We start from the raw sequence: 26,664 nt of genomic DNA, 5'->3' as shown, positions 1-26,664 counted from the left end.
CATCTCATGCGGCATAGAGAAAATAATAAGATGTCCATTGAGAAATGGCAACACGTTTGAACACACTCTCCAATTCATGAACTAGTTTGGGCCTACAAAGTCAACTTAACCAGTGTTCCCAACACCACTTTGAAACAAACATGTCGTTCATTCAACGAACACTTAAAAAAGCAGAAGATTTCTTGGAGTCGTTTGATGAGAACGTTGCCAACTATTCACGAAAGGTAGCCTTGGAAAGTTCGGAGTGGGAAGACGACGAGAGTGCTTTCAACACTCCGTTACCAGAAGTATCTGAAAATCTCGTTCCAACTTATCAAGACAAAAATACTTTAGACATTTCCAACTCAACGTATTCTGAGAATAAGACACAGGAACCTTCAACTACGGTGTACAAAGCCAAACCACAGTCCAAGGAAACGGACGAAGAGTTTACAGATATTGCTTTTGTTACTGAAGATGCCAAGGTTGTTTCTTCATTTCGTAGAGAAGGTCGTCCATCTGATTCTTTTCGTTCTAATGAATACAGAAATCAGTTGACAGAAATTACTAGGGAAAGAAATGGTTATGCAAGACAACTACAAAAGGCAAAGGAATTATTAGAAGAGTTACAGTTCGAGCTTGGTGAAGAAAGAAAGCGTCATCGTCAGTTAGAAGAGGAAAAGGATGAACAAATATTTGCGTTGGAAAGAAAGTTGGAGGAAGTCGATTGGCAATTGGAACAACTTGGGAGAGAAAAGAAAGATGCACTGGATGCATATCAGGTAGCCATGGGAGAACGAGAAGAGAGGATCAAACAACTCATGGAAGAGTGCTCAGCTTATCGACAGAAAGCAAATCATCTGCAAGAGGAGTTGGAAAGAAAGTCACAAGAACAACAAGACTTGCATTTTTCCGTACATGAAGAAATAAGGAGACTATCAGAAGAGTTGGAGAAGGAAAAGACGTCTCATCAATCCACGAGAAGCAGTTATCAAGAAAAGGTTCATGAATGGGAAGCTCAGTTCTTTGCATTTCAAGAAAAGGAAGCCGAGTTTGAAAGGAACTTGTTTATGGAGCAGCAAGAAAATAAGACGCTTGCTAATAGAATTCAGGAATTGGAGTATCATTTGGAAATGGAAAGAAATCGATATGCACAAGTACAGCAACAGTTGGAAAGCATGCAGAATTGTACAAAGGGAGATAAAGAAGAGAAGCAAGGTAATCACTTTGATTGCATAGGAATAGGAAGAGCTAACTGGTATATAGTGTGGATGGAACGATTAGAGTCATTATCTCAACAGCTAGAAGAACGCGATGAGAGAATTCGTTATTTGGAAAGACAAATGGCTACTCTTCAAGAAAGGGAGGAAACAACAGAATATTATCCACAGACAATGAAGTCAGATACGAGCACAGTGGAAGAGTCGACTCCTCTACCAAAGGAATATGAAGAGAAGATTCAAATATTGGAAGCTAAACTAAAGCAAATGACAGACTCATTGTTAGAAAAGCAAAATCAGATGGAAAGTCTTCGAAGTACTGCTCGTGTTTTAAGCTCACAATTAGACACTGAAAGACGTCGAGCCTCACAGTTGGAAGCCATGACACTTGACTCGATGCAGCGGAATAATGCTTCAGGTTATTATTACTCTACAGGAGATTGGAATTTATCTGAAACTTCCAATTATAGACCTCTTAGAATAAGAAGAGCTCCTCGAATAGTTCAAAAATTGCTCAAAGTATTGGACCGTTTCTTCGCTCTTTGTTTACTCATTTTAAGACGCGAGCCCCTTATTCGTTTTTCTCTCTTTATTTATATTTTCTTCATCAACGTTTTCTTCATTTTAAGCTTTTTTTCATCGAATAGTTATTCCGTTCGTTTTTCTTGAATCAGAGCGAATATGCAGATTTGCCATTAAAGATGACTGATGGAACGAGGATAGAATGGCAACTCAACCAATCACCACTCAGTTTGTATTACGTCACAAGTCCTGTACCTTTGAAAGCTTTTGCTTGTTTTCATAAAAGTAATTTTGTGGGAAATATTTTTACTAAAAAGGGTTTCTATGGGTCACGGTAAGTTGGCCAGTTTCAATAAAGCGTTTCAATAACTAAATAGAGTTAAGAGGAAACCAACCAACCGTTTTTGTAGCACACAAGTTTATAAGAAAACGGCTGTGCCTTTTTTGTTGCCTTGAGAAAGATTCTTATTCCCAAGAACATCTTGATGTAGGATTACCGGATAATGTAGGAAAGAGGCACTCTCAAAGCAAGAACAGAAAACAAGTAGATTGGGAAGATATCGATGAAGTTGTTGACGGAGGCTTTCTGAACAAATTCCGACACGACTATATAGAAGGAAAAGAAAAACCTCTTGCGGATGAGTTTTCAAAGAGTCCTAGCAAAGACACACATCATCTCAAGAAGAGTTCTCGTAGCTCGTCTCGTCCTTCATCTTCCAGTCACTTCAAGTCACAACAAACTGTAACATCGGCGGAAGATAACAACAAAATGTTCAAAACTGGTTCTAATGGCACCAGGAGAAATGAAGAGAGCAGAAATACAAAGGACAATATTAATACTGTCCATGATATATCATCAGTTGCCAATAACGTAGCATCCAAGTTGTCCACACGACAGATGTCCGATACTCCATCGCAAGAACAGAAAAGCAACTCATCCAACCGAAGGAAAAGAAAGAATAATATGTATGTTTATAATATGCATTTACAACAAAACAAGAATTCCGACAACTCATTGTTGGTGACTCATATTCCAGATGACTTTTGTGAAGCCAAAATACTTGTTGATGAAAGAGCCTTCAACAGATTGGCAGCTAGTAATTTTATTTGCATGGAACCTTGGAAATGGAAACATTTTCCATATCAAGAACGTTTTCAGCGACTAGTAAAACCTGAGTCAAAAATGTGGATCAAAAGAACAAACTCCAGAGATATCAAGACATCGTTGGATGAATCAGAACCTACCACGAATAGCAGCAAGTCGGTGTGGAATCATTCACATGATATGAATCGTCATTCTTCTTCTCCTGCCAAAACAGCTTATCACGAACGAAAGAAGAAAAATACTCAGTGGAGGAAATCTACTGCCGACTCTCTTTCTGAAAATAATACCTGATGAATGGAAATAGCTTGTGAATAGTGCACAAGTGGTTGATTATTCTGCTTGTTTGTGGAAATATACCTTACTATAGATAGACTAGGCATAAGTATCCAACAGCAATGCATAAAACCAACCATTTTCATTTCTTCATCATAACGACTATTTAGAAACAAATAGAAAAGATATCGACGATGACGGCTTTCAACATATGTGTGAAGAGATTCCCTAAGAACACGTCTCTAGTCAAATTCGACCTCTTTCTCTAGTCTAACTAGTCCCCGTGTACATTCTATTCAACTAGATGAGTCAGTATTCTAATATCTTGTCGACTATTGTCTCTATTCAGAGTTCATATTTGCGTTCATCGAGAGCCAACTCTCATACAAGAGGTGTCAGCAAAAGATATACTCATCATTAAAGTCCCAGACAATAGTAACAAAAAATATTTGTTACTTACTCAATAAAAAGGAACTAGAAACCTAAACAAAACAAGTAAGTGGAACAAAATAACCCAATTCCGGTCTTGTTCGAGTGGAAAATCAGAAAAGATGATTTCTCAACACTTTATATTCTGTAGCAGAACTGAGCTATATCATCGTTCTCATCCCATCACCACACCAGTTTTCAACAAGACGATATCAAAAGAATAGACTTACCACCTTTTCCTGATTCGAGAAGGACACCCACGACGCAATCATCCAATAGAAAAATGCTTGTTGAAAAATTTTTGAGCGCCTTGTCTCTTCCTTCTTAAGAGACTTGAAGAATTTTTTACATTTCCTCATTTTTGAAAAACACAATTATATACTTGTTTCTCACAATGTACGGCGTGGTTGATAAAACTTATATAGAAAGCCCATAAATAATAGATATTTTTATCACAGCTCAAGAACGGAAATATATGCAATATTGACTTCACAATAGGACTCTTTATCTACTATTTTCAATGGACAGTCGTCTTTCAGAGAATTGTTCATGAATGATCCACTAATCCTATATAAAGAGATTGGCAAGTCGTGCTTATGCTGTGGAAAACATCATTTGCCGCCCATCGATGAAAATTGAGCAAGTTCAGTCAACAAGCTATAAAAAGCAACGTGTGGCTATACACTCACATGTAAAAGGTCTAGGACTAGGACCTGACGGTAAATGGAGAGTTTGACAAAGTGGACTCTTTTTGATATATTGGATAGGTGTTGCCACGCCCATTTCTGCTGGTTTTGTTGGACAAGAACAAGCAAGGGAAGCAGCTGGTGTTGTAGTGGAACTCATTCGTAGTAAGAAGATGGCAGGGAGAGCTTTGTTACTTGCTGGAGCACCAGCAACTGGAAAGACTGCGCTTGCGTTGGGTATTGCTCGTGAGTTGGGGCAAAAAGTTCCTTTTTGTCCTTTGAATGGTTCCGAAGTATATTCGTCGGAAGTCAAAAAGACTGAAATTTTGATGGAAAACTTTCGAAGAGCAATTGGAATACGAGTGAAAGAAATGAAAGAAGTGTATGAAGGAGAAGTAACCGAGTGGACACCTGAAGAAACTGAAGATCCTTTGGAAGGATATGGGAAGAAAGTTAGCCACGTTATTCTGAGTATGTAATATTAAAGGAAATATTCGGAACTTGTACTTATGCATTCTCTCTAGGTCTCAAAACTGCAAAAGGTTCCAAGCAGTTGAAGTTGGATCCTTCCATATATGAAAACTTGGTAAAAGAAAAGGTGTCGTTGGGGGATATCATTTATATCGATGCCAATTCGGGCTCTGTGAAGAGATTGGGAAGAAATGAATCCTATGCTAAAGAACATGATTTGGAAGCAGATGAATATGTACCTTTACCAAAGGGTGATGTTCATAAGAAAAGAGAAGTTATTCAGGACTTGACTTTACATGATTTGGATGTAGCCAATGCGAGACCTCAAGGCGGCAAGGATGTCCATAGCTTATTGAATTCTCTACGGACCCCAAAGAAATCGGAGATTACGGACAAGTTAAGAATGGAAGTGAATCAGATTGTTTCTGGGTTTATAGAACGAGGAGTTGCTGAGTTGATACCTGGTGTTTTGTTTATTGATGAAGTTCACATGTTAGACATTGAATGTTTTAGTTACTTGAATAGGGCCCTGGAATCTAATATTGCTCCCATTGTTATATTCGCTACCAATCGAGGAATGACTGAAATTAGAGGAACGGATATTAGAGGGCCCCACGGTTTGCCGGTGGATCTTTTAGACCGTTGCATGATTATAAGAACACAGCCCTATACTTTGGAAGAGGTTTCACAAATTTTGTCCATTCGAGCAAAGGTAATATATAATATTATTTTTGAACAGTGATAAGACCCAGTTTTGACATTGATCTAGTTGGAAGGTATTCCTGTTACAGAGGAGTCTTTGAAAGCCTTGGCAGAAATCAGTAGTCGTACGAGTCTACGATATACTGTACAGTTACTAACACCTGCTGGAATCCTTAGTAAAGTTGCTGGAAGAGAGCAAGTAACGGAAGAGGATGTAAAGGAAGCCGATGTTTTATTTTTTGATGCCAAACAGAGTGCGCATATGTTGGCTGAACAAGGAGATAAATTTATTACGTAAGAGAGAAGTTTGATTGAAATTATATTGACATGTTGGGATTCCTCTTTGGCTTCTGTTCTTATAAACCTCACCACGTTGCTTTTACTTGTTTTAAAAACAGACAACGCTTCTCTTATCAACCAACAGTTCATAAGATAAGGCGACTCCAAATATCCGCTGACAGTAAGAAATTGAGCTTCGTCAAAGAGTAATAAACACTAGTGTGTATAGGTGCTTTACCTTTAACAAAGGAAAACGTAGAACAAGTACTGGAAGAACTGAGACCTTATCTTATTGCAGATGGAGGTAACGTATCACTCACAGGCATAGATGGAGCTACCGTACGGTTGACTTTGGAAGGAGCTTGTGGTTCTTGTCCCAGTTCAACGGTAACTTTGAGAATGGGAATTGAAACACGTTTAAAGGAGAAAATACCCGAAATTGAGGCAGTCGTTCAAGAGGAAACTATGGGTCCAGAGCTTAACGAACAAAATATAGACAGTGTATTGGATGAAGTTCGTCCTTTTCTGAAGATTGCAGGAGGTAAAATAGACCTGGTGGGAATCTACGGAACGGATAGTCCTTCACCTAGTGTTTCACTCAAGATGAGTGGAGGTGGAGCTGCAGTAGATTCCGTTCGTTTGGAGATTATTCATAGACTCAAGAGGAACTTTCCAAAGCTAGTGAATGTTCACTATGTCAAGGCATAATATTTTGTCTTGTGCATCAAGTGAAATAGAGGTTGACGAATAAAGAAGGATGGGTTTTTTGACTCTTGAGTCGACTAGCGTTTTCTTTCTTTCTCTATGCCTGTGTCTTTGGATCCAAAGAAGAAACTTCAACGCGGGCTCATTCATCATATGACCCGCCTCTTCTCAAAAGAAATGCCCTCCTCGATTCTTCATTCTTTAGATGGATTTGCATTGACCCGCCATATCTATCTATCTTATTAAATATGACTTGCTTATTCATTATCATATTATTCGTTTCGATTGTGAACAACATTGACATGGTGACTACTCGAAGCTCCAAGAGAACATGGAATGATATCCATAGTACTGAAACCAAACAGAAGCAGCTGACAGCATATGTGAAATCGATCAAACGTCCTCGTGTCGCGACTAAGAAAGAAAACAATCCTCATTGCCTCAATCAAGTGAAGTTATCAGAAAGCTTATTAGCAGCTTCTCAATATTTTTCATTATCCTATGAACCTAGTCGATGTCAAGTGATTGGTAGAGAACAAACCATTTCTATTATCTCTGAAAAGCTGAAAAAGTGGTCGAATAATCAAGACACTATGAGTTTATATTTATGTGGTAGTCCTGGGACTGGAAAATCGTTGTGTGTCAAAGCTGCATTAGAAATGATTGCAGCGGATAATAACAACAACGGACTCCAAGATATCCATCCAATTTACATCAATTGTGCTACTATCTCGGATCCAAAAACTATCTATTCGGTGATTACTTCTCAACTGGAGGAAAGTGTAAGATTGTACTCCAGTGATACGAAAACCAATTGGATAAGGGCAATAGAAAATATCCAGGCAAAACAACACATTCTCCTCATATTGGAAGAACTAGATTTCTTAGTAACCAGAGATATGTCTGTTTTATGTTCATTATTGGAGTCTCCCTATTCGTTATCAAAAGTGGGTATCTTGGCAACTGCCAATTCGGTGGACCTTCCAGAAAGAGCTGCATCGTGCTTAAAATTATACTCTGCTCAACCAGTAACCATGCCATTGAGTCCTTATGGCTATGAAGAAATTGAAAGTATTCTTTATCAGCGTTTGTGTTTGGCAAAGGCAAGTTATCCTTGTCTAGAAAAGATTCCTGTATCACATTTCACGGACGCATTTCAATTGGTTGCAAAAAAGATTGCTACGAGTTGTGGAGATATTCGTCTTGCGTTGGACGTGATAAGAACCCTTTTATTGTCAGCAGCAAAGAGAATACCTGCTGAATATCATGGCGAGGATTCTTTCTTATTACAAGATGCTGCAAAGATCTTGGAAGAAAAAGGTGGCTTAACCTCTATGAAAAATAGAATTGGGAACCTCCCTTTTCAACAACAGTTGGCAGTTTTAGCTTGTCTTCTTCTCAGCCAGAGAAAGTCATTATTTACTCTCAATGAATTGTATTCTCAACTAACACAGCTCAATGGTCAGCTTGAACTACCTTGTATTTCCTTTTCGCAGTTTGTTGACATCTGCGAAACATCTTTGAGCGACCATGGAATCATTCAACTCGAAGGGAGAAAAATAGATAAACGACGAGTACGTTGTAGCTTACTCACTTGTGCAAATGAAGTAAAGGCTGCCCTCGAACCCTTTACTGTATACGCTTCCTGGTTGTAAATAAATAGAAACCTTTTTTGAGTTTGTAAAGTTAGAAATTTGGGTAGGGATGCTGTCGACACAAAAATAAAGTGAAAATTGAACATAAACACCTTATACCTTTGCTTCTCTTCAAGTTATATACGAAACAGTTCGTTCATATTATATAAATGAGTTGTAAAACTGCATTGTGTAAATAACCTTGAAACCAATTCTGGCAGTCGTCCAGGATTCATCGAAATATTATACTATCATCAAGTGACAAAAACTTTCCAAATGCGATTGGAAATTATACAACGACCGTATGACGTTGCTCTAATGCCAAAAGAAAACGAAAGCAAAAAAGAAAGAGGTGAGAATAAATTTGCAAAAAAGACGCGGCATTGTTCTACTAGTTTTTCGACTAATCACGATTAAATGTAAAGCGAAACATTAAATAAAACTAACAAAAATATATTTTAAAGAAAAAGACTTTAAAGATCCAAATACAGAGTTAGCTGGAAAAATTTAAAAAAATCCTTTCTAAATTATTACCTCACATTGATTTTAAGGATTTTTTCAAAGCATTCAATAATATCTAGCATTAAATTCAGCAAAAATAATTTTTTTGGGCTTGTGTCTGGCGGTTGTAATTTCTTTAATAATTGATTAATTTCAGACATCGAATTTTTAAAATAATGCAAATAGTTTAATACTGAGTATCGTATTTCTTTTTTTTTACCACGAGAAAATTAATTATAAATGTGTGTCTACTGTAAAAAGAGAATTTTTTTTGATGTGTTACTATCAAATTCAAATGGATAATTCTTTAATCATACAGAATATTTTTTGGTAACAAGAATGCAAGCTGAATGATGGGGATTTTATAGAGTGTTTACAAGCTTGGTTTCTTTCTACTTATTATACTCAAATTTTCCATATTGCATTTCATATGCGTCGTCTCCGTGATTGATCTCTATTTTGACTTTTGGAGAGAGTGGATATGCTGAACAAGCAAGAACGAAACCAGCTTCTTTTGCTTCGCTGGCCAGTGCTGCTTCTTCGTTGTCAACCTCTCCTTCTAATAGCTTCACAGCACACTAATTCTGATAAGATTATCAAGAATAAAACGGATGAAAATTACTAACCGTCATACAGACTCCGGCTCTACACGAGGAATCTGCTGGTAATCCCGAACTTTCCATCGCTTCGAGCAAAGTTTGACCTTGTTCCACTTGGATCTTTTTTATTTGTTGGTTACCATATAAAACGGTGAGTTCGCATGTTGTTGTCGATGGATAAGCTACCGTCGACAACAGTGTGTTCTAAACGTTTTATACTTGTCGCAAATGGGAAAGTATATACTTACCACTTTCTGTTTAGAAAGTGGTCTCATCTTGTATCTTTGATGAAAGCCGTTTCTAGGTACAAGCCTTGATTTTTGGGAGCATATTTTTATCTGTTGATTTATACAAGGAAGAAACGCCATCCTCTCAGACCACCAATGTACCTCGGAGCTAAATAAAATGGATGGGAAGGGGAGGACTGAAATCGTCCTACTTGCGGGTGCATTGAGTCTGTAAGATAGAGGAGAGAGAGAGAGACAAGGGACGGGATGGTTATCTTTTGATCATTATTGGATGGAAGAAGAAGAACGCTTTCGTCGAGTAGCCAAGTCTTTAGCAGGAAATGAAAAACATAGTCGAGTAAAAGCGTTGGAGTTGGTAGAGTTGTGGCTAACTGCTCACGTTTCACAAGCTGAATATGTAGAGTTATCCAAACTTTGTAGAGCACTATTCTATGCCATCTGGTTGAGTGACGAAGCCACAACTACGGAAAAGATAACCAAACAAGTTGCTCGATTCATTGAAATTGGCAAAAGTAAATACTTGAAAGCGTTATTGGAGTGTGTAGGTACTCTATGGCCCAAGTTGGATATTTACCGCCTAGACAAGTTTTATGACCTCATCACTTGTTGTTTAGATGAACTAGTTATCATAGGCGATCAACACAATTGGGATGAGCAAACGATGAACCAACTATTCGGAGTTGTGGAAGAACAATTCACTCAACATTGGAGACACACCAGTAAGGGACTTTGTCTTCATGTATTGGACAAATATTATGAACATGTCATCCGCAGAATTCTTTCTTTTCCATCTTCCTGGAACAAAGTAGAGTTGTTATGGTCTCTTTTTCATATATGTGTGGATGACGCCACTCAAACAGATACTTTACTTGTGACTAGAGCAAAAGAAAGAATCTTTTCACCTCTTATTGAAGATTGCAAAGCAGCAGCCACAGAACAACGATATGAGTTATTGTTTCTTATAAGAGATTGGATTCCGAAACTATATCAGTGGGCTGGTTCACCTGAACGTCCACCCAAATCAAGAAAGAGTCTATATGCTTTGTACAATAAGTTGGAATCGACGGTTTCTTGTTTAGAAGACCGTTTGCCTCAACAAGTGGAGAACCATTCTTCACCCCCGAGAAGGAGGTCAGAACGCTTGAAAAATCGTCTACAGTTGACAACTCGTCCAGCAGAACCACAAGTTGTGAAACAAGTTCGCTTTTCTTTGGACAAGAATGAAGAATATGTTTTACCAGCTATGAAGAAAAGAAGAACTCAACGAGTACCTTTATCTTATAATAAATGAACGATTGCTTTTTTCCCTCTCTTTGATTTTTTCCATTCATGATGATGGCTTTTGCTTATTTTTCATCTTATTGTTATCATAAACGTTCTTCATTGTACAAAGTTGGAAAAGTTTCCAAAAGACTTGCAGTCAACATACCTAAACGTGCTTTTCATTGGCAAAGTTGTCTACCAGAGTCTTCTCAACAACAAGAAGAGGAACCCTTTCAAGAACAACAAGCTAAACCAGGGTGGACCAAGAAGTTTCTTTCTCTATTGGGTTATGATGGAGTCCAAATGAATCCTAAACAAGTTTTGAAAACTTATGGAATAGCTGCTATCTTATCTTATGGAATATTTGACGCAGTTACGTATTCTTTATCTTTTCTCATAGCTTTGATAGGGTTTATTCGTACAACAGGAAAGACTCTTACTTGGAAAACTTTTCCAGTAGTATTTGGTGTTATGTGGGGTATTAATAACTTTTCTAGACCTTTTAGAGTAGCTGGTGCTTTACTTTTGGCTCCTTTTATGGATAAATATGTTGTGCAACCGTTAAAGAAGCGATTTTCAGCATAATTTGTTGTTCTTTGGGTGGATTGATTTGTGTTGAATATATTAAAAGAATAATGTCTTTGATAGAAGATTGGTTTATGAATACTCCTCCAGTGACTAGAGCCTATGTAACTATATCCTCCACAGTAACTATATTATGTGCTTTGGATATATTATCCCCTATGAAACTCTATTATAGTTGGGAGGGCATAAAGAGGTAACGACGACTTTTACCATCTTTTTGAGTGACTCACAAAAGCACTCTAGATTGCAGTTATGGAGACTGTTGACCAACTTTTTCTATTTCGGACCCTTTGGAATGGACTTTTTATTTCACATGTTCTTTCTATACCGCTATTGTAAACTGTTGGAACTCAATACTTTTCGAGGACGTTCAGCTGACTTTGTATTTATGTTATTGATTGGAGGAATATTATTAATTATGCTTTCCTTCTTTACACCAACTATCAAGTTTCTAGGTCCAAGTCTCATGTTCATGATGGTCTATGTTTGGGCAAGAAGAAACGAACACCAACTGATGAACTTTTTGGGATTATTCAACTTTCGTGCTCCTTATTTGCCTTGGATATTTTTAGGCTTCTCTTTTCTATTGGGTACTTCACCAGTAACAGATATATTGGGAGTCATAGCTGGTCATTGTTATTACTATTTTGAAGATGTCTATCCACAACTAACGGGTGGTAGTCGAATACTCAAAACTCCTGCACTACTTTATTGGATATTTGGTGATTGGAATCCGTTGCAAAATACTGAACGTGGTGGTTGGAGAATACAAAGAGATTGGAATCCTTTGGCACCAAGAAGAGGAGGAGCCGATGACTTGGCTATGATAGGAGATGATGGCATCTTTTGACCAACTTGATGAATAGAAGTTTCTATGAATATCCTTTTTTGAAAAAGATAGTGTAGAACATTTACTTTCATTCCAAAAGACGGAATTTTACAAAAGTGTAAAAGATACATCCACTTTATTGGATGCTCGATAGTCATAATTCATAAAAGTGTTTCTCTATCCCGGAGTAATTGGTGGGCCCTTTGTTCTATATAATTCAACAAGTTGTATAATTGATACGTAGATTATCTTTTCAACTGCAATCAATAGTTGGTAGGTCCTGTTCTTCATTATCCATTGTCATTCCATATACATATCTCTATACTTCAGTCACATTCTTTCCAAAAAGTCATCATCGAATATTCTAATATACGGATATAGTAGCCATTCTCAAAACAATTTTAACATAAATAGATGATTTTCAATGTAAACTATGGTTAGTACTAGAAAGTCAATCCTTATCATTGAGAATCTTTTGTGAGAAGAAAATTGCTTTTACCTCTTCGTGACAAGACTTGGAAAGATGAGATGTAGAGAAAAGACTTTTGTATTCTACTCTGATCATTCATTTTATACTTTCCAATGACAAAGAAGAATAAATCACCCAACTTGATAAGATGGATATCAAAACTAAATAAAATTCTCAATGACTCGACAATAACGAAATGTCAAGAAAAAAAACAACGTTCAAAAATGAAGGAAAAGCATATCTTCAAGGTTTTCCACAAACCAAATTTTGTATGAGAACTTTTTTGCTTCGTCATATCACATTTGAAGGCTTTCTTCATCCAATTCAGAAAACAACACCGTTTGGAGTCTTCTTCAAAGTAATCTAGTTATCAACTTTGATAAATACATCACCATAATGGAACTGAACAAAGTGTGATGAAATGGATAGGTTATGATGGAGTTGTTGTGAAAATAAAAACCATGATTGCCATACTTCCTGATTACCTCTTAGAAGTTTTTATAAAACAGAGAGAAAGAGATAGGCAATCTTTCATAATAGCAATTTCATTCAAAATGAAAATGGATAAAATGCATTGAGTTGATAATTTCAGCATTGTGCTTTTGCGTTTATATTTTTTTCAAAAGAAGTTTATCTTCGCAGTTTATGAAATCAAATAGTTTTCATAAGAAGATACAGACTTGGAGCAAAAACATTGCCTGTTGTTACTAGAAAATAGCTCGTTTGTTTTCCAAAACATAGACAGTCGATTGATTGTGGTAAGTTGTAGCACATAAAAGTATTATTGTTCGCTGATGGAAATGATAACCCTACTCCAAACCAGCTTTTTCAAGGAAGAGATATGAGCTACTTTAGATCATCGAGTTGGAATCCTCTAGAAAGAAATTGTGTGTTGATTTGATTCTAATCGCCAAGAAACACTATTCAAGAATCAACAAGGTAAAAAATTTCCTAGAATATTCAAACGTAGTCTACTTGTTCCTTTTATATCTAAAGAAGAGACAAGTTGCTGATCAATTCCTTGAAGAGTAGAATTTCATATGTTTTCTAATTATCAATCTAGTTGAGAGATATTAGAAGCTGTGCGATCATTAAAAATTGGTTTCCTATAAAGTTTATTTTCACTCTTCAAGGAATTGAAAGAAAGAGAGAAATGTAGGGTAATATTGAAAAGTTGATTTGTATCACGAAGAAGAAAGTCTTGTTTGGAAACAAAAGGATATATTCAAAAAAAATACGAAAGTATCATTATTCAGAAATTTTTATCCATTGTAGAAGAATTCAAAGCTAATGCGATGTGAAAGAGACGAATTCATAACATATAGAATTAAAGTCGCTCCAATAATGAGTGGAAAGAAAGAATAAAATGTCCAAAGTCATCGTAGGACACTAAACAACAACATTGTAAAGTTGATAACCTATGAATAGTCTTGTTGGAAAATAAATTTGGAGTTTCGAATTTGGAAATCAATAAACAACAGCAAGAGTTGATACACAAACAAGAAGAAAAGATAACAGTCAAAGTGGAAACCACTCTCCTACAGATTCTTATAACAAACTATTTGGACATAAGAGATATTAAAATATGTCCGTTTGAATACGGTTTGGCTATTTGACTTTTATTACTCGTATTCCTTTTAACTCATTCTATCACATCGCATTACTTAGGCTTTGCTAATTGAAACAAGTTTTCCCAGAATGAAACTCAGATATCAAAAAGAAATGAGCCTTGAATAGTTTGTAGAATGTATATTTATCCAATGCTCAAAAATAATTCTAAGAAATGAAGGCTTCATTGGAAGAATACATTTCTGCATTCAAATAACCATTTCCTTCACTTGATCCTCTTTGAACATTTCAATAGAGAAGAATTGCTCACAGAAATGAATTCAATTACTCAAAAGTTCTCAAATTTTGAAATCAAAGAAGAAACAATTGCCTGCTATAAGAGATTACTCTCTTATCATTGGAAATGGACTCAAGAAGAAATATCGAATATTCTCAAGTGATTATTTCGACATTCAAGTTGTCTTTTATCTACTCGTCACAAAGATGGCATGTATTCCTTATCCTCTTTATAAAAACTAAAACAAATGTATAAAAAGGGAACAAAGCAACTATTGAATATTTTGTTTTTTGATCAGTTATGAAGCAATCCTTTGGAATTTCTTTTCAAGGGTAAATTCTCTCGTAATACTTTGCACAAAACAACATGATAGTTTACTTTTTATCCTTTATTCATACTATCAACTCCGATTGAATATCTCATTCTCTTCTCCTTCCTATATATATATATATATATATAACTATGACTGTAAAAATGTCAATTCATGGCATTAGTTTATATAAATGTTTACTAAACAAAAGTGACAGGTTTGTCATCATCTCAATCATATCATTTTACTTTCATTCTAATCCTTAAGAAAAACTTTGTACTTTTTTAGCAAGGGTATAAAAAAGATGTTTGAGAACACAAGCTTCTGATGGTGACTTTATCATTTCGTTGTGACTATCTCGTGTGCAGATTCTTAAGAAAATATTATGACATCTAAGAGTTGTCTAAAATGACAATTTTGGCTGTATTTGCAAACCCATGGATGGTGAACTGTCCTCTGATTTATCAAAATGACAAACCTCAGTTGCTTCAGAAGTTGTGCAACTATTGAAAGATTTGGAATGAGTAGCATTTCTAGGAAGAATATTATTGAGAAGATCTCAACTCTGACAAAATGGAACCGTCTTGTCAAAGCTTCGGAACAACCAAACAGTGAAGTTCAAGTCCTCTCTATCGAGGAAAAAGTGGAGAACAGATTTAGTTAGCAATTTGGAATTCATTTGGGTTGCATTGTTCAGCACTTTGGGAAAACAAATGTGCTTGGCTAACGCTAAGCTTTATCTTCTATGATCAAATACATGAACAAAGATAGATTGGAAAACTTGGTTGGGCAAGTTACCAATATGAAAGGAATGACGGTGATGCATGTAATGGGTAGACTCGGAAATAAATGAGAACATTGCTCCAAATTAGCTCGTTATGGATGAGCATAATGAGTTTTTTAGAAACGTCACGAGATCATAGACACTTATAGTCAATGAATAACCTCTCTTTATATGTATGATGTCATTCTCTAGCTCATTATACTAGAACGATAAGTTTACCGAGTTGTGATATTCTTCAATAGCCTTTTTCTTCATGCCTGAAAGTCCTCATTATCTGAAGCATAAAGGTCTTGAAGTAGTATCTTATAGTGTCTAGAAGAATATTCGTGGTGTATCAGATATAGATGCAAAATGTGAGTTTATTGTGATGAACAAAAACAAGAGGAGAAGAAATGTCTTAGATATCCATTTTTAGACATTATGAGTGTGCCAAAGGAGTTGTAAAGCTATTGTCTATGCCAATATTATGGTTTCTTCTTGGTTCATTTTATAAGCTTTAATGCTAGTATGTATTACATGAACATGAAGTTGATTTTTCTCCTCAATTACTTAGTTTCTGTCATTGGATGCCATTGCTGCTTTATTATGGATGGACCGTTTCGATAGACGAGTTGCAGCTATTACTTGTCTTCCAGGATTCTTTGTTGTTCTTGCTATGAACAATCTGCTTTGATTACTTGATACCTTTATCTAGCGTTCATGCCGCAGAGAGAAAGATAATATACTCCAGGATAAATGATTTATATGTGGTTCTTTGGTTCTTATGTTTTTGTGACGTGGGTCTTTCCATTTGAAGTTTGGAGTGTCGAGTTCCGACGCTACCCTATTTCTCTGTGCTTTCATTGTCACAACTTTTCAAGTATGCAAAACGATATCGCAAAGACTGATTTGGCTGTTGATTTCAATGATGGTATTGTCGTATTTGGTTGAATATATCAATTGCTTTGTGTGCCAAAGACCAAAAAGAGAAGAAATTGATCTTTTTTGTAAACCAACCTAAGAATAGCTCAGAGAAAATTGGCAATCTTTCAAAAAACGTTATCAGATTCGTTTCCACTTGCGCTGGAGACGGACTCTTTGAGCTTGACTGATTTCTTGTAGAATTTTATTTGTTGCAGTTAGAAGCCGTTGATTCTATATGCAGACAAAAGCTTTCTAACTCAAACGTATGATATGATTGGGCTCGTTATTGCACAGTCTTCATAAAGAAAAGTAACATTTACCAATCAAGCACCTTCTAAAAATCCCGAGCAAATCAACATCCCTTGAAAGCAGATTACATGGACGTTCTCATCAGAACTTTAGAGATTACGTCACCATTTTGATTATGGGTTTGGTAAACATAAGAAGAGACGACTTTTTGGGTGGTGTCATTTTTATTTTGTTGGCTGCTTTGGCTACAAATAATGCGTTACAGTTTTACGTTGCCTTGGTAGGCTTATTGCTATCTTTCGGCATTTTCTTTGGAGGGGGTGTTATCACTGTGATGGCATCAGAGTTACAACAATATGGCGCAGAAGCTCCTCTTATATCAAGGCAAGAAATGGATAGCGCTACCCTAACTTTCCAGAAGGCTTGGTTTGTTGTAAAACAGTGTAATAAGAAAGAGTTTTGGAACGGGCTGTTGATCTTGACATCCTCAGCAGCAACATTTTTCTGTTCTTTGCTATCACTACTGAAAATTCTGAAAATTTGTCAAACTAATTCAAGTGTCCTTTTCTGGGGATATCTCGTCTTAGGTTTAGTTCTGCTGGTTGCAGCTTTCCTGTGAAAGGAAATATTAGTCCCATGTGCCTTGTACAATAAATATGAGGAAATATTCTAGTGACTGCTGAATATAATACTTTTTTTCTCTCTCTCACACACACACACACACACGTTTCCAGTTTTAGTTGGTGACCAACTGTAGAAGCGAAGATAGAGTTGATACGAAGTGGTCGATATAGGATCGATGGACAGCACGAGATCGAATTTGAGCTTTAACGTTGTAGGAATGTCAGCTTCACAAAAAAAACAACTCCGAGTGAAGAGGTCTGCAGTAAATAGTCGAATTTCGACTATCTTGAGTCGCATCTTTGTTAAGGGTCTTATTCAACCATATTTTATACATCTGTTTAAGAAAAAGGGATAACCATCTTATAGAAAGGAGTTGACATTTCAATGCGACTTGTACAGTTGAAACCAATGAAGATTCATTTTCAAACTTGTTTACAGATGCTTTGGAGACGATATCATTTAGTAGATTACTGCAAAAAAGAGATAATATTGTTATAAACGTAGCAGTCTTATAAAAAAAAGGGATATTCGAATGGGAATGCAGCTCCATTATTTCAAATATCTGAAAAATCTAAGGTAATGATCATCGTAATGGATTTTTTGGATATTCTTACAGTGAAAACAACAATATAAGCTTTAACAATTCGGCGGAATACATTTTGGACACTAAATTCAGTGCCAAGTGCTTTGAGATTGACGACTTGGAGGCTGAATTGAGGATATGAAAACTCGAGAACATGTTTATTTCTTACCATTGAGGCAATTGTATGCATTGTGGCAATCAAAAACAACAGAATTCGATATATTGGATACCATTGTCCATTTTAATGTAAGGTGCGAATATATATGCGTAACAGAAGCAATAATTCTATATGGAAGAAAAATTCTTTCGGGTTTTAGAATACATAACCAAAACAGAAAATTCCAGGAAATATCACAATGTATACAGTTTAAAAAAGCCACTTTACGACTGAAAAGTAACAGGCGCAAAGCAAGCAAAAGAAAGAAACTGAAAGAAATATGAAATGATCGATGCAACTTGATAACAAGCAGAATGACATGATAGCACAAAAGTTACTAAAAAATTCAACTCAGTTGCAAAATGTGAGTCTGAAAAGAAGACTTGACAAATAAAATGAACATTAAAGAACTTTTAAATACCGGAAAAAAGAAAAAATTGAAGTAGATTCTTCAAGACCTGCAAGTTCTAAATAATAAAATTGTTATACCAAGCAATCATATATGTTTATTTGAGAAGGAAAGTGCTCGAGATTATAGTTCTAACAAAAGTAAAAGCACAAGGATGCGCTGTGACGAAATGGAAACACATGGATACTTTGATTTTCAAAATTCATCAAGCAGGTGAGTATATTCTTCAAGGAATGACCAAGTGAAACATTGAAAAACTTTTTACAATTCATCAAGACTAGAAAAAGCATAGTGGATAGAAAGTTTGTATTTCCACCAAGTGGATTAGATGACTGAATGAGTAAAACAAATGCATCAATTTTCCTCATTTTTAGGATCTTGGAATGCTTCATATAATTTGAAAGATGCTCAGGTTGAGCAGGTCTAGTCTATAATAACCACCCAAAAGAAGTTATGACAAGGCAAACAAAGCTTGTGAATCCTAGCTGCTTTCTTTGAAACACTTTCAATTTTCAAGCAACTGTAAAGTTGACAAAAAGCTCCGTCGCAATGTATCGAGTAAAATTAGTACTAGTCTCAATTATGAAGAATGAAGCATGAAGTTTCGCGATGTTGAAAAAGAGTGAACATAGATGAGTTGCTAATTTTAGGAAAGACACGTTTATCATGAATGGAAAGAGAATAATGCAGTACAGAACAGAAGACAATTCAAGAAATCAAAAACTTGTGCGAATGATATGACGACTGTAACTACGAAGAGGGACTCTCGAGAAAGATCAGTTATCACAAAATAACAGAAGAAAGATTCTATTTTAGAATACTAGGCCTTTTCATGAATTATGAAAGGTCATGAGTTTTTTTTGAATCCTAAAAAGATAGCAATTTCTTACTAAGCTGATCACAGCAACGAACTTTTTTTTCACAAAATATTGTAAAGGACTTTAAACTGCCTTGTTGAATTCATTCAAGAAAGTTTCGAGGGATTCTTCTTTGAAGCGCAAGAATATAGCCTATATCTCATATTTCTTCAAGTTTATAATGATTTCATTGGTTTATTGAACATTGTCCAGTTTCTTTAGATGTGCCGTTCTCTACTCAATATCATGGATTGATCGTTCTAGTTTTCTTAGCAGTCACAAAATGAAAAAATTAGTTGTAGCATGTATTCTATAGTCTACCATCCTTTTTTTCCGTAGTTTAGTCCCTTTCTCGACATGCCTTCAGTTTCTATGGGCAATTATATTACATCTTCAAGTAGTAGCAAGTCATTTAGATCTCGTTTTAGACAGATGTAACCGCTTTTTAGTATCATTTTGATTTTCTAATACTTTTGCAGAGCTGAAGATCTGTAGATTGAGTGGAAGACACAGTGATTTAGGATTGTTCACATTTTTCAAGCCATCATTTTCATTAAACAGCATCCATATTGTTGTTTCACTCTTCCTGTTGATTTCATGTTGCTTGCATTAGTAAAGCTTCTATTTACACATTCAATTGTAAATCCTTTGTTCTCTGATGTTTTCATCTTGTGTTCTATACTTTGTCGTTTTAAAACATTGCCTTTATTATAAATCGAGTCATATATTTGCTACTTAGTTATCAGGGAATTTGTCAATCATTTTTTGTTATTTGTCTCATCTTTCATGCAACTCAAGAGTCTTGGGCACGTCTTTGAATACTCCAACTTTGCTTTTTTCAATAATAAAAAAATTGATTCTCATTGAAAAATTTCCTACTTCATCCATCTTTCAAAAGTGTTGATAAGAATTTGCTCCTATTTCCCCATCGAGGTGATTCTTTCTATATAAAAATAAATATCAGTTTTCTAACAAACGTTTCTTTTAATAAATGATGAAAATGCTATCATTTCCTGAAATTCAAGTTTTACTCTATTGATTTGTCTGCTTTGAGGAGATTCAGTTGTATTTTCAAAAATTCTGCAACCATCTCGTTTAAAAGCATCGGAAGACTTTAAAAGAACAACCAAACTTAAATCAGCAAGTGAAAATTTAGCCGATAGAATTTCCATGTGCTTGGAAGAGTCATCTGTAACAATCAATAGTTGAATTCCAATCTTTTGAACAACCATAGTATGTAGTTTGTCAACGTTCAATTTAATTCGATGTTTACACACTATTATGAACACAACTAGCCAAAAAGGATGCAATTAACAATCCATCTACGAGCGATTGGAAAGAAAACCTTTTTCTGTCTTCTTTACGATAAAAGATAGGTAAATATGAATTACTTTCTTTGGACACTTTAGAGTTTGAAATAACTCAGCTTTCCTCTGTGTAACTTTGCTACATCTCAAAATAGCTAGACCATCTATTAGATTTGGTTTTCACTAGAAACTTTGTTTTCTATCGTAAAAGAATGGAGAAGCCATTGAATTCAATTTTTGACTGGAATAACTGTGAATAATGGACAACCTATATTCCAGAATCAAACATGTGCAAAAGGTTTATCAGCTACATAGATAGTTTCCACACAAATATGTACAAAAGTGTATACAAACAAGAAAATAGACAGAAAAATAACAAAGGTGCATAATATACCTATTCAACATTTTCCAGGTACGAATAAAATCCTGGACTTTATCATATACAATGCTCTCTTCATCATTGAAGTTGATATTTCTGAAGAAAGACTTGAGATTTTTTCCAACTCTCAGTTACATCTCAATGTCCAAAACTGCAGTCTTTCCTATTCATCAGGTTGACAAAATTTCCTTACTAAGAAAACAAAAACAGTTGAAATCTAGCCATTTTGTATTCAACACACAAGTTGATTATTGGACCACTGCTGAAAAATATCGTCTACACCACGGAACAAACGACAACTGAGGCTTCAAGATCAACTACGCACTTTATTTCTGCAGGGAACATATATCAAACGCATTATTCAATAAACTGAAGACCAAGATGATCTTCATACTTCCGGCAAGTTCAATCTCAGAACCAAACGTCAGCTATCTCTTTCCTTTTTGATAACAAGATAGTAAATGAATTCTTCAAATTATTGAACAGTCTCAAAGTATAAATACTGAGTGCCAAGGAGAAAGCAACTAAAAGTCAAATAAAGCTAAAGTTAAAGCAGAATCCGCAGTGCAAAGACAACGAGAAGCATTGAAAATTGACGAATTTTCAACGCAACTGAATAAGTTCAACGTGTCCAATTCAAGTCTTTGTGAGTGCCAAAGGTTTTTTTAATTCCTACTACACCAACTGGAATCATTGCAATACTTAATTTCTTGAAAACCTACTGAATATTCTTCAGGGTTCTTTTACTTGAACATATATCAGAAAAAACCAAGGGAATAAATGTCTATGAAAAACAAATAGTTTTTTGTCTACCTTATCGTTCGAAAAGGGAACAATTACGACAAACAAGCTCTAGAATGGCAAACTAGTTTCAACAACCTTAATAATACAACCATCAAAATAAACAAAGCGAGTCGCCACAAATCTTCCACTGTATAGAAGGTATAAAAAATCTCAATACACAATTGTACAAAGAAATCGACCAAAAGTTTTAGAATAAAGAAGCACAATAAGCATCGAGGCACAAAATTGTCTCAAGTCGCGCTTTCATGATTTTGTAAGATAATAATCACTAACCGAGACAGAATGTTAGCCTGTCACACTCAATTGACTCAACTGGAACGTTTCAACACATCAAACATACTCAAATATGAAACAGCAAAGGCTAAAGGCTACTAGTGAAGTTGGCTGCACTTTGAAAGCTGCAAAGGCGGTAACTCGGGTTATGGAGGAAGAGACAGAGAGGGTCTGACATTTGTCGTCCTGTCTGGTGGCGGTGGTAAAGGTGGTTTAGTGGAAGTGGACCTACTGTAAAAGACGGAGGTTCTGGAAGTGATGGAGCTGCTTGACGAGGTGGTTCTGGTGGCAAACCATATGAGTACGAACTGTATCCTGATGGTGAAAGAGGTGCAGGAGGAAGTTACTTTGTTGATGTTTTTCAATCAGGCAAAAATGGTCTAGTCCACAATATTTTTGAACCTTTTTCTTTTGTTGTAGACTTGGAACATTTTTTGACAGAATATGAAAGACTGGTTCAACGATGTGGTTTATTTTCGGTTATTGCAGAGGGTCCCTCATATTTATATGAGACTGCTGATGAAGAAAGTGAAACCTTTAGTGACTAGATGGATGATGTCTAGTGATAAACAATAGTTGTGTATTGTGTTGTTGTTGTTGTTTTGCAAAATATTCCAGTCTTTTTATGATTTGTATAAGAAAACTGAGTGACTTCTTGGACTCTTTTGTTGCGGCTCTACTCAACAGCACATATTGCGAATATTTGATTGGAGACCAGAAAAGAAATATTAAGAGTTTTGTAAAAGTTAATGAATGAAAGAGTGGTCATTCTAGGACATTCCCAAAAATTATCGCAAGATATGTGGACTCAAGGTTGAAGCAGAATTTCCAAACAGTCAGAAATAAATCAAAAAGTTGCAAAAGAAAGAAGCAAGAATACAAAAAGTCTAATAGTCCATTCAAGTTGGTCTCTTTAACGTGCCTGGTTACATCTGCACATTTCCTTTGAATGTTCACTGTTATGTTAGAATCGCGCTCCACTCTATAAAGGAAAGACTCGAACTCTTTGCAATAAGGTATATAAGTTTGTTAGTTTAAATTGATGAAAATTTCAATTCGTTTCAACTTGAACAATTTTTATGATACGAGCACTTTGCCTAATTCCAGTAAAGACTGAAAGTGTTTGATGCAAACTTTTGAGCGCTTTATCTGTATTTTTTAACTTCTGGATATATTTGTATCCTTTTTGAAGATACAATGATCAGACGTTCAAATGATTCGGGTTACTCGCTGTTCAGAATTCGGATGATACAAGTTCGAAGGTGAAATGAGTGAAAACAGTATTTTCTCATGAGTTGCATCATTTCTCGAAACCAAAGATTAGTAGACCTAAAGAACACTTTGATGTAAATGGGTTGAATAGTTCTTTTAGCCACGACAAAATGTCCTGAAATATCGTGAGTATCGACTTTATATCAATTTAACTGGCATCAAATAGTAAGAGCTTCCTTCAAACTTTTTTTAGTCTTACCACAACGCCATGAAATAAAAATATAATCAAATGGATTCGTTCATAGTCTGAAATTAGAAAACTCTTCAGTAATGCCAATAAGGAGTTTGGATATCACGGTAGGATCATTGATACCCATGCAAAGTAACGAATCTTCATTGATTCTGGAAAGAAAAACTCTACCGAACCTTGAAAGTTTCCTAAAACAATAAAGCAACATCTTCTTTAGAAAAACCACAATATTCTCTTAGGAAAGCATTCCAATCAAATGACGAAGACAAAGAACTGGATGCTGCAGCATCTCCTCCACTTCTCGTATATTCCACTTGCATAGCATTCGTATCCTTCCTGGTTCTGCTTTGGCTATGGAAACTTGTGTTGTTTCATCTTCTAACATTCCTTGTAACAAGTATGTAAATGCAGAGCTCAAGGAAACTAAATCGGAATCTGTTGAAACATTATTATCCTTTGCAAAAATCTTTTCGAATTCTTCATAGGCTTCCAATCCAAGCAATTCCTTCAAACTAGTGGTAGAACAAACAACCAATTGAAACGAGATGGAGCAGTTAACCATTCCCTAGCAGAGCCACGTGCAGGACGAGAAGCAAAAGATCGAAAAAATACTTGTCCACGATCATCCTCATAATATACTCCACTATTCAATATCTACTTTTTATTATCTCTAAACTCCCTTGAAACTTGACTGGTATATTTCGTACTTACAATAAGCTGAATGGCAAAAATACTGTTCGCTTCCAAATCAATTTGTTGTGATACTGGAAACAGAAATTTTTCTGCTTCAGCTCGAGTATCAGAACGTCCAATCCCTCCTTTACCTGTTACGTGTCATAACACTTGAATGAGATTCCAATGAGACAAATAGCTTGTCTCTCCGGTATACACTTGGTTGAAACTTGTTGAGAGCAATCTGTCATTTCATCGAAAGATGAAGTAACCATTGATTCGGTGACATTTTTAGATACACGAAGCATCAAGTCAGGTCCTCTTGATTGTTGTAATTGAGGAATGAAAATACCGTCTTCCTTAGATAAGAATTTTTCATAAAGACATTCCAAACATTGGGATGATAAGTTGACCCTGAAGCACTTATTTGTTCTGAAACTCCGGAATGGAAAGATAAAACATACTTTGGAAGAGGAATACGTTTGTCCGCCTCGATGTTGTTTATACTTTCAAAAATAAATCTTCCACTGTTGTACTATTGAATATGCTGATTTCTCCCAACTTGGAACAAAAGCATAATCGAACATATAATACCAAAGCAAACAACACTTCGATTCGCAAACCACGAATTATATAATCATTAGAGAGAGTCGAGTTGGAAAATAAATGACAAATAAACGAATTATTGGGACCTTGCGACAGAAAAGTTCAAGATATTTTAAAACAATCTTTAGATAAACCAACTTGAAAGTGTCTGTATTCTCTTCATCAGTATAATAAAAACTAAAATGGCTAGAAACATCCAGAGCGTATTCAGAGTATTCGCCAAGGTTCAAATCATCAAAATACGATTCGCCCCAATGAAAAGGAATTTTTAGAATACTGGCGAGAAGCAGCGTAGAGAACACAGCATATCCTTTAGGACCAATTCTTCCGAAAAGACTTTCAATTGTGGAAATACTTTCTACCTTCTTCTGATAAATCTCTCCGTTGCGGATTAGATTCACACCTTTAACCAACTGGATAAGATATAAAATATATATAGAGGTACTCCACCAGTATAGTCATAAATTATACTATCAAGGCATTTCATGTCTTGTTGATTACTTGGAAATACGAATTCTTTAATAGGGTCCCCTTATACGTAGAGTGCTTATTATATAACGGACCGAGTCAAGTGGAAACGGATCCAGTTTCAGAAATCTTAATAAAATTCGTGATGGCATAGCATCTTCTTGTTTACCCATAACTGCGTCACATCTTCCTTCGACAACACAGCATACATGTCGCTGTTAAACCAAAGTCCTTAGATATCAAAAGAATGTGCGATAAACTGTACAAGTAATTTCATTTTCACGGGACTATTTAAATCACTATATTGGAAAAGCCTTGGCTCACTCAAATAACCAATCTCATCGATAAATAAAAATAGATACATTTTGTTGGTGACTTGCAACAGCTTACTTACTAAGCCACTCAAAAGGGCCCCTAGGAACGAGAGGAAGCACTTTAGACAGTAACTCTCCAGAATTTAGAAACTCCGAAAGAGCAGTTTTGCAGATAAATTCATGCAAAGCACAATCAAAGTCCTCTCCAGTTCGAGGAAGATCAGAAAGGTTTACATAAACATACAAGGAATCATTATATACTGCATTCAACCCTTCGTCTGAAGTACAACAGCCAGGAAAAAGTAGGCCCTTACACTTGATAGAAATATATTCCTTATTTTGCATAAGGAAGTCTTGGAATCTTTTACCCAGGGTTGTCTTCCCCGAGCCATACATATGGCCAGAGAAGCAAACGACGGGACGGAGATTCCTACTGTCTCTAGGATCACTCGTATCATATGAATCAGAAAATGCGTGCAAAACTTGATAATTGGCTTCCTGACGATTGACTAAAGGGGAGCATATGTTGAAGGTGCGGCAATAAGGCATAAAAGAGTCCATCACCGAATGAGTCGATGATTCGACTGTCACTAATAGTTGTAAAACGACATTACTTCAAGATTGGATAAGGGTTTAAAACAATCCCATTCCAAACTCAAAGTTGTCTCTTGAACTGCAATACATTATGAATGGAAATTTTGTGTAGATCGTAGTTTTCTGAAATCGAAAGTTCTTCTCTCATTGTCAATGGGTAGAATCATTTAGGATATCTCTTATATTGTCGATAGCTGAACGAAATTTTTTAGATTGAATATCATCTTCGCAACCGGTTCACTTTCCTTAACTGAGAGCCGGTGAGTTTTCTGTGTAATCCAAAAAACAGAGTTTGGATATATAGTGTCTTGAGTAACTTTTTGAAAAATGACAACTTTTGAGATAAAGTCCTAGTCGCAAACCAAAATATCCCTCTTAGTATTTGTTATTGCTATATTTTCTCTTAGATCCAACAACTTTTATATTTGTAAGAGCCATTCATATGAATTTTAGGGCTAAAAATGCAGTTTGAAAAGAGACAAAAGAACGAAAGGAATCTAAACTTTTACTAAATTTTAAGAAACTAACTCTTTTTGATGCTTCAGTGCGATTCTAAAATTAAAT

The 26,664-nt window shown here is 35.7% G+C and overlaps 9 protein-coding genes across 10 annotated transcripts; 6 read left to right on the top strand and 3 right to left on the bottom strand.

The window, feature by feature from the left end:
- The first annotated feature begins 32 nt into the window (after positions 1 to 32).
- Gasu_58420 (hypothetical protein) lies at positions 33 to 3,457 on the top strand. Of its 2 annotated transcripts, XM_005702981.1 has the most exons (4): positions 33 to 1,197; positions 1,246 to 1,811; positions 1,874 to 2,055; positions 2,106 to 3,457. In XM_005702981.1, exons 1-4 carry the CDS (start codon positions 141 to 143, stop codon positions 3,115 to 3,117), a joined length of 2,817 nt encoding a protein of 938 aa, XP_005703038.1. In that variant the 5' UTR covers positions 33 to 140; the 3' UTR covers positions 3,118 to 3,457. The 2 variants fall into 2 exon arrangements, with proteins under 2 accessions (XP_005703038.1, XP_005703037.1); XM_005702980.1 differs by lacking the exons at positions 33 to 1,197; positions 1,246 to 1,811 and having other exon boundaries at positions 2,023 to 2,055; positions 2,099 to 3,457.
- A 665-nt stretch (positions 3,458 to 4,122) lies between these two features.
- Positions 4,123 to 5,707, top strand: Gasu_58410 (RuvB-like protein). The gene is made up of 4 exons (XM_005702979.1): positions 4,123 to 4,247; positions 4,296 to 4,685; positions 4,739 to 5,397; positions 5,455 to 5,707. The coding sequence occupies exons 1-4, from the start codon at positions 4,157 to 4,159 to the stop codon at positions 5,683 to 5,685; spliced, it is 1,371 nt and encodes a 456-aa protein (XP_005703036.1). The 5' UTR covers positions 4,123 to 4,156; the 3' UTR covers positions 5,686 to 5,707.
- Positions 5,708 to 5,712: 5 nt separating this feature from the next.
- On the top strand, positions 5,713 to 6,487 carry Gasu_58400 (iron-sulfur cluster scaffold protein). Its single transcript, XM_005702978.1, has 2 exons — positions 5,713 to 5,847; positions 5,896 to 6,487. The coding sequence occupies exons 1-2, from the start codon at positions 5,715 to 5,717 to the stop codon at positions 6,372 to 6,374; spliced, it is 612 nt and encodes a 203-aa protein (XP_005703035.1). The 5' UTR covers positions 5,713 to 5,714; the 3' UTR covers positions 6,375 to 6,487.
- A 145-nt stretch (positions 6,488 to 6,632) lies between these two features.
- On the top strand, positions 6,633 to 8,112 carry Gasu_58390 (cell division control protein 6). Its single transcript, XM_005702977.1, has one exon. The coding sequence runs from the start codon at positions 6,674 to 6,676 to the stop codon at positions 8,024 to 8,026; it is 1,353 nt and encodes a 450-aa protein (XP_005703034.1). The 5' UTR covers positions 6,633 to 6,673; the 3' UTR covers positions 8,027 to 8,112.
- A 685-nt stretch (positions 8,113 to 8,797) lies between these two features.
- Gasu_58380 (ferredoxin) lies at positions 8,798 to 9,542 on the bottom strand. The gene is made up of 3 exons (XM_005702976.1): positions 9,354 to 9,542; positions 9,133 to 9,309; positions 8,798 to 9,084 (listed from the first exon to the last, which is right to left on the bottom strand). Exons 1-3 carry the CDS (start codon positions 9,471 to 9,473, stop codon positions 8,899 to 8,901), a joined length of 483 nt encoding a protein of 160 aa, XP_005703033.1. The 5' UTR covers positions 9,474 to 9,542; the 3' UTR covers positions 8,798 to 8,898.
- Positions 9,543 to 9,592: 50 nt separating this feature from the next.
- On the top strand, positions 9,593 to 11,337 carry Gasu_58370 (uncharacterized protein). Its single transcript, XM_005702975.1, has one exon. The coding sequence runs from the start codon at positions 9,625 to 9,627 to the stop codon at positions 10,642 to 10,644; it is 1,020 nt and encodes a 339-aa protein (XP_005703032.1). The 5' UTR covers positions 9,593 to 9,624; the 3' UTR covers positions 10,645 to 11,337.
- A 5-nt stretch (positions 11,338 to 11,342) lies between these two features.
- On the top strand, positions 11,343 to 12,213 carry Gasu_58360 (derlin-like protein). The gene is made up of 2 exons (XM_005702974.1): positions 11,343 to 11,394; positions 11,445 to 12,213. Exons 1-2 carry the CDS (start codon positions 11,360 to 11,362, stop codon positions 12,049 to 12,051), a joined length of 642 nt encoding a protein of 213 aa, XP_005703031.1. The 5' UTR covers positions 11,343 to 11,359; the 3' UTR covers positions 12,052 to 12,213.
- An 11,360-nt stretch (positions 12,214 to 23,573) lies between these two features.
- Gasu_58350 (uncharacterized protein) lies at positions 23,574 to 24,012 on the bottom strand. The gene has a single exon (XM_005702973.1). The coding sequence runs from the start codon at positions 24,006 to 24,008 to the stop codon at positions 23,682 to 23,684; it is 327 nt and encodes a 108-aa protein (XP_005703030.1). The 5' UTR covers positions 24,009 to 24,012; the 3' UTR covers positions 23,574 to 23,681.
- An 879-nt stretch (positions 24,013 to 24,891) lies between these two features.
- On the bottom strand, positions 24,892 to 26,152 carry Gasu_58340 (uncharacterized protein). The gene has a single exon (XM_005702972.1). It carries the CDS (start codon positions 26,053 to 26,055, stop codon positions 25,579 to 25,581), a length of 477 nt encoding a protein of 158 aa, XP_005703029.1. The 5' UTR covers positions 26,056 to 26,152; the 3' UTR covers positions 24,892 to 25,578.
- Between the last annotated feature and the right edge of the window lie 512 nt (positions 26,153 to 26,664).

The sequence above is a fragment of the Galdieria sulphuraria genome (assembly GCF_000341285.1).
Source record: "Galdieria sulphuraria unplaced genomic scaffold scaf_63, whole genome shotgun sequence".
In the NCBI taxonomy this organism is placed as follows: Eukaryota; Rhodophyta; class Bangiophyceae; order Galdieriales; family Galdieriaceae; genus Galdieria; species Galdieria sulphuraria.
Note: the sequence above shows the minus strand (reverse complement) of the source record. Positions and strands in the feature narration are given on the sequence as shown.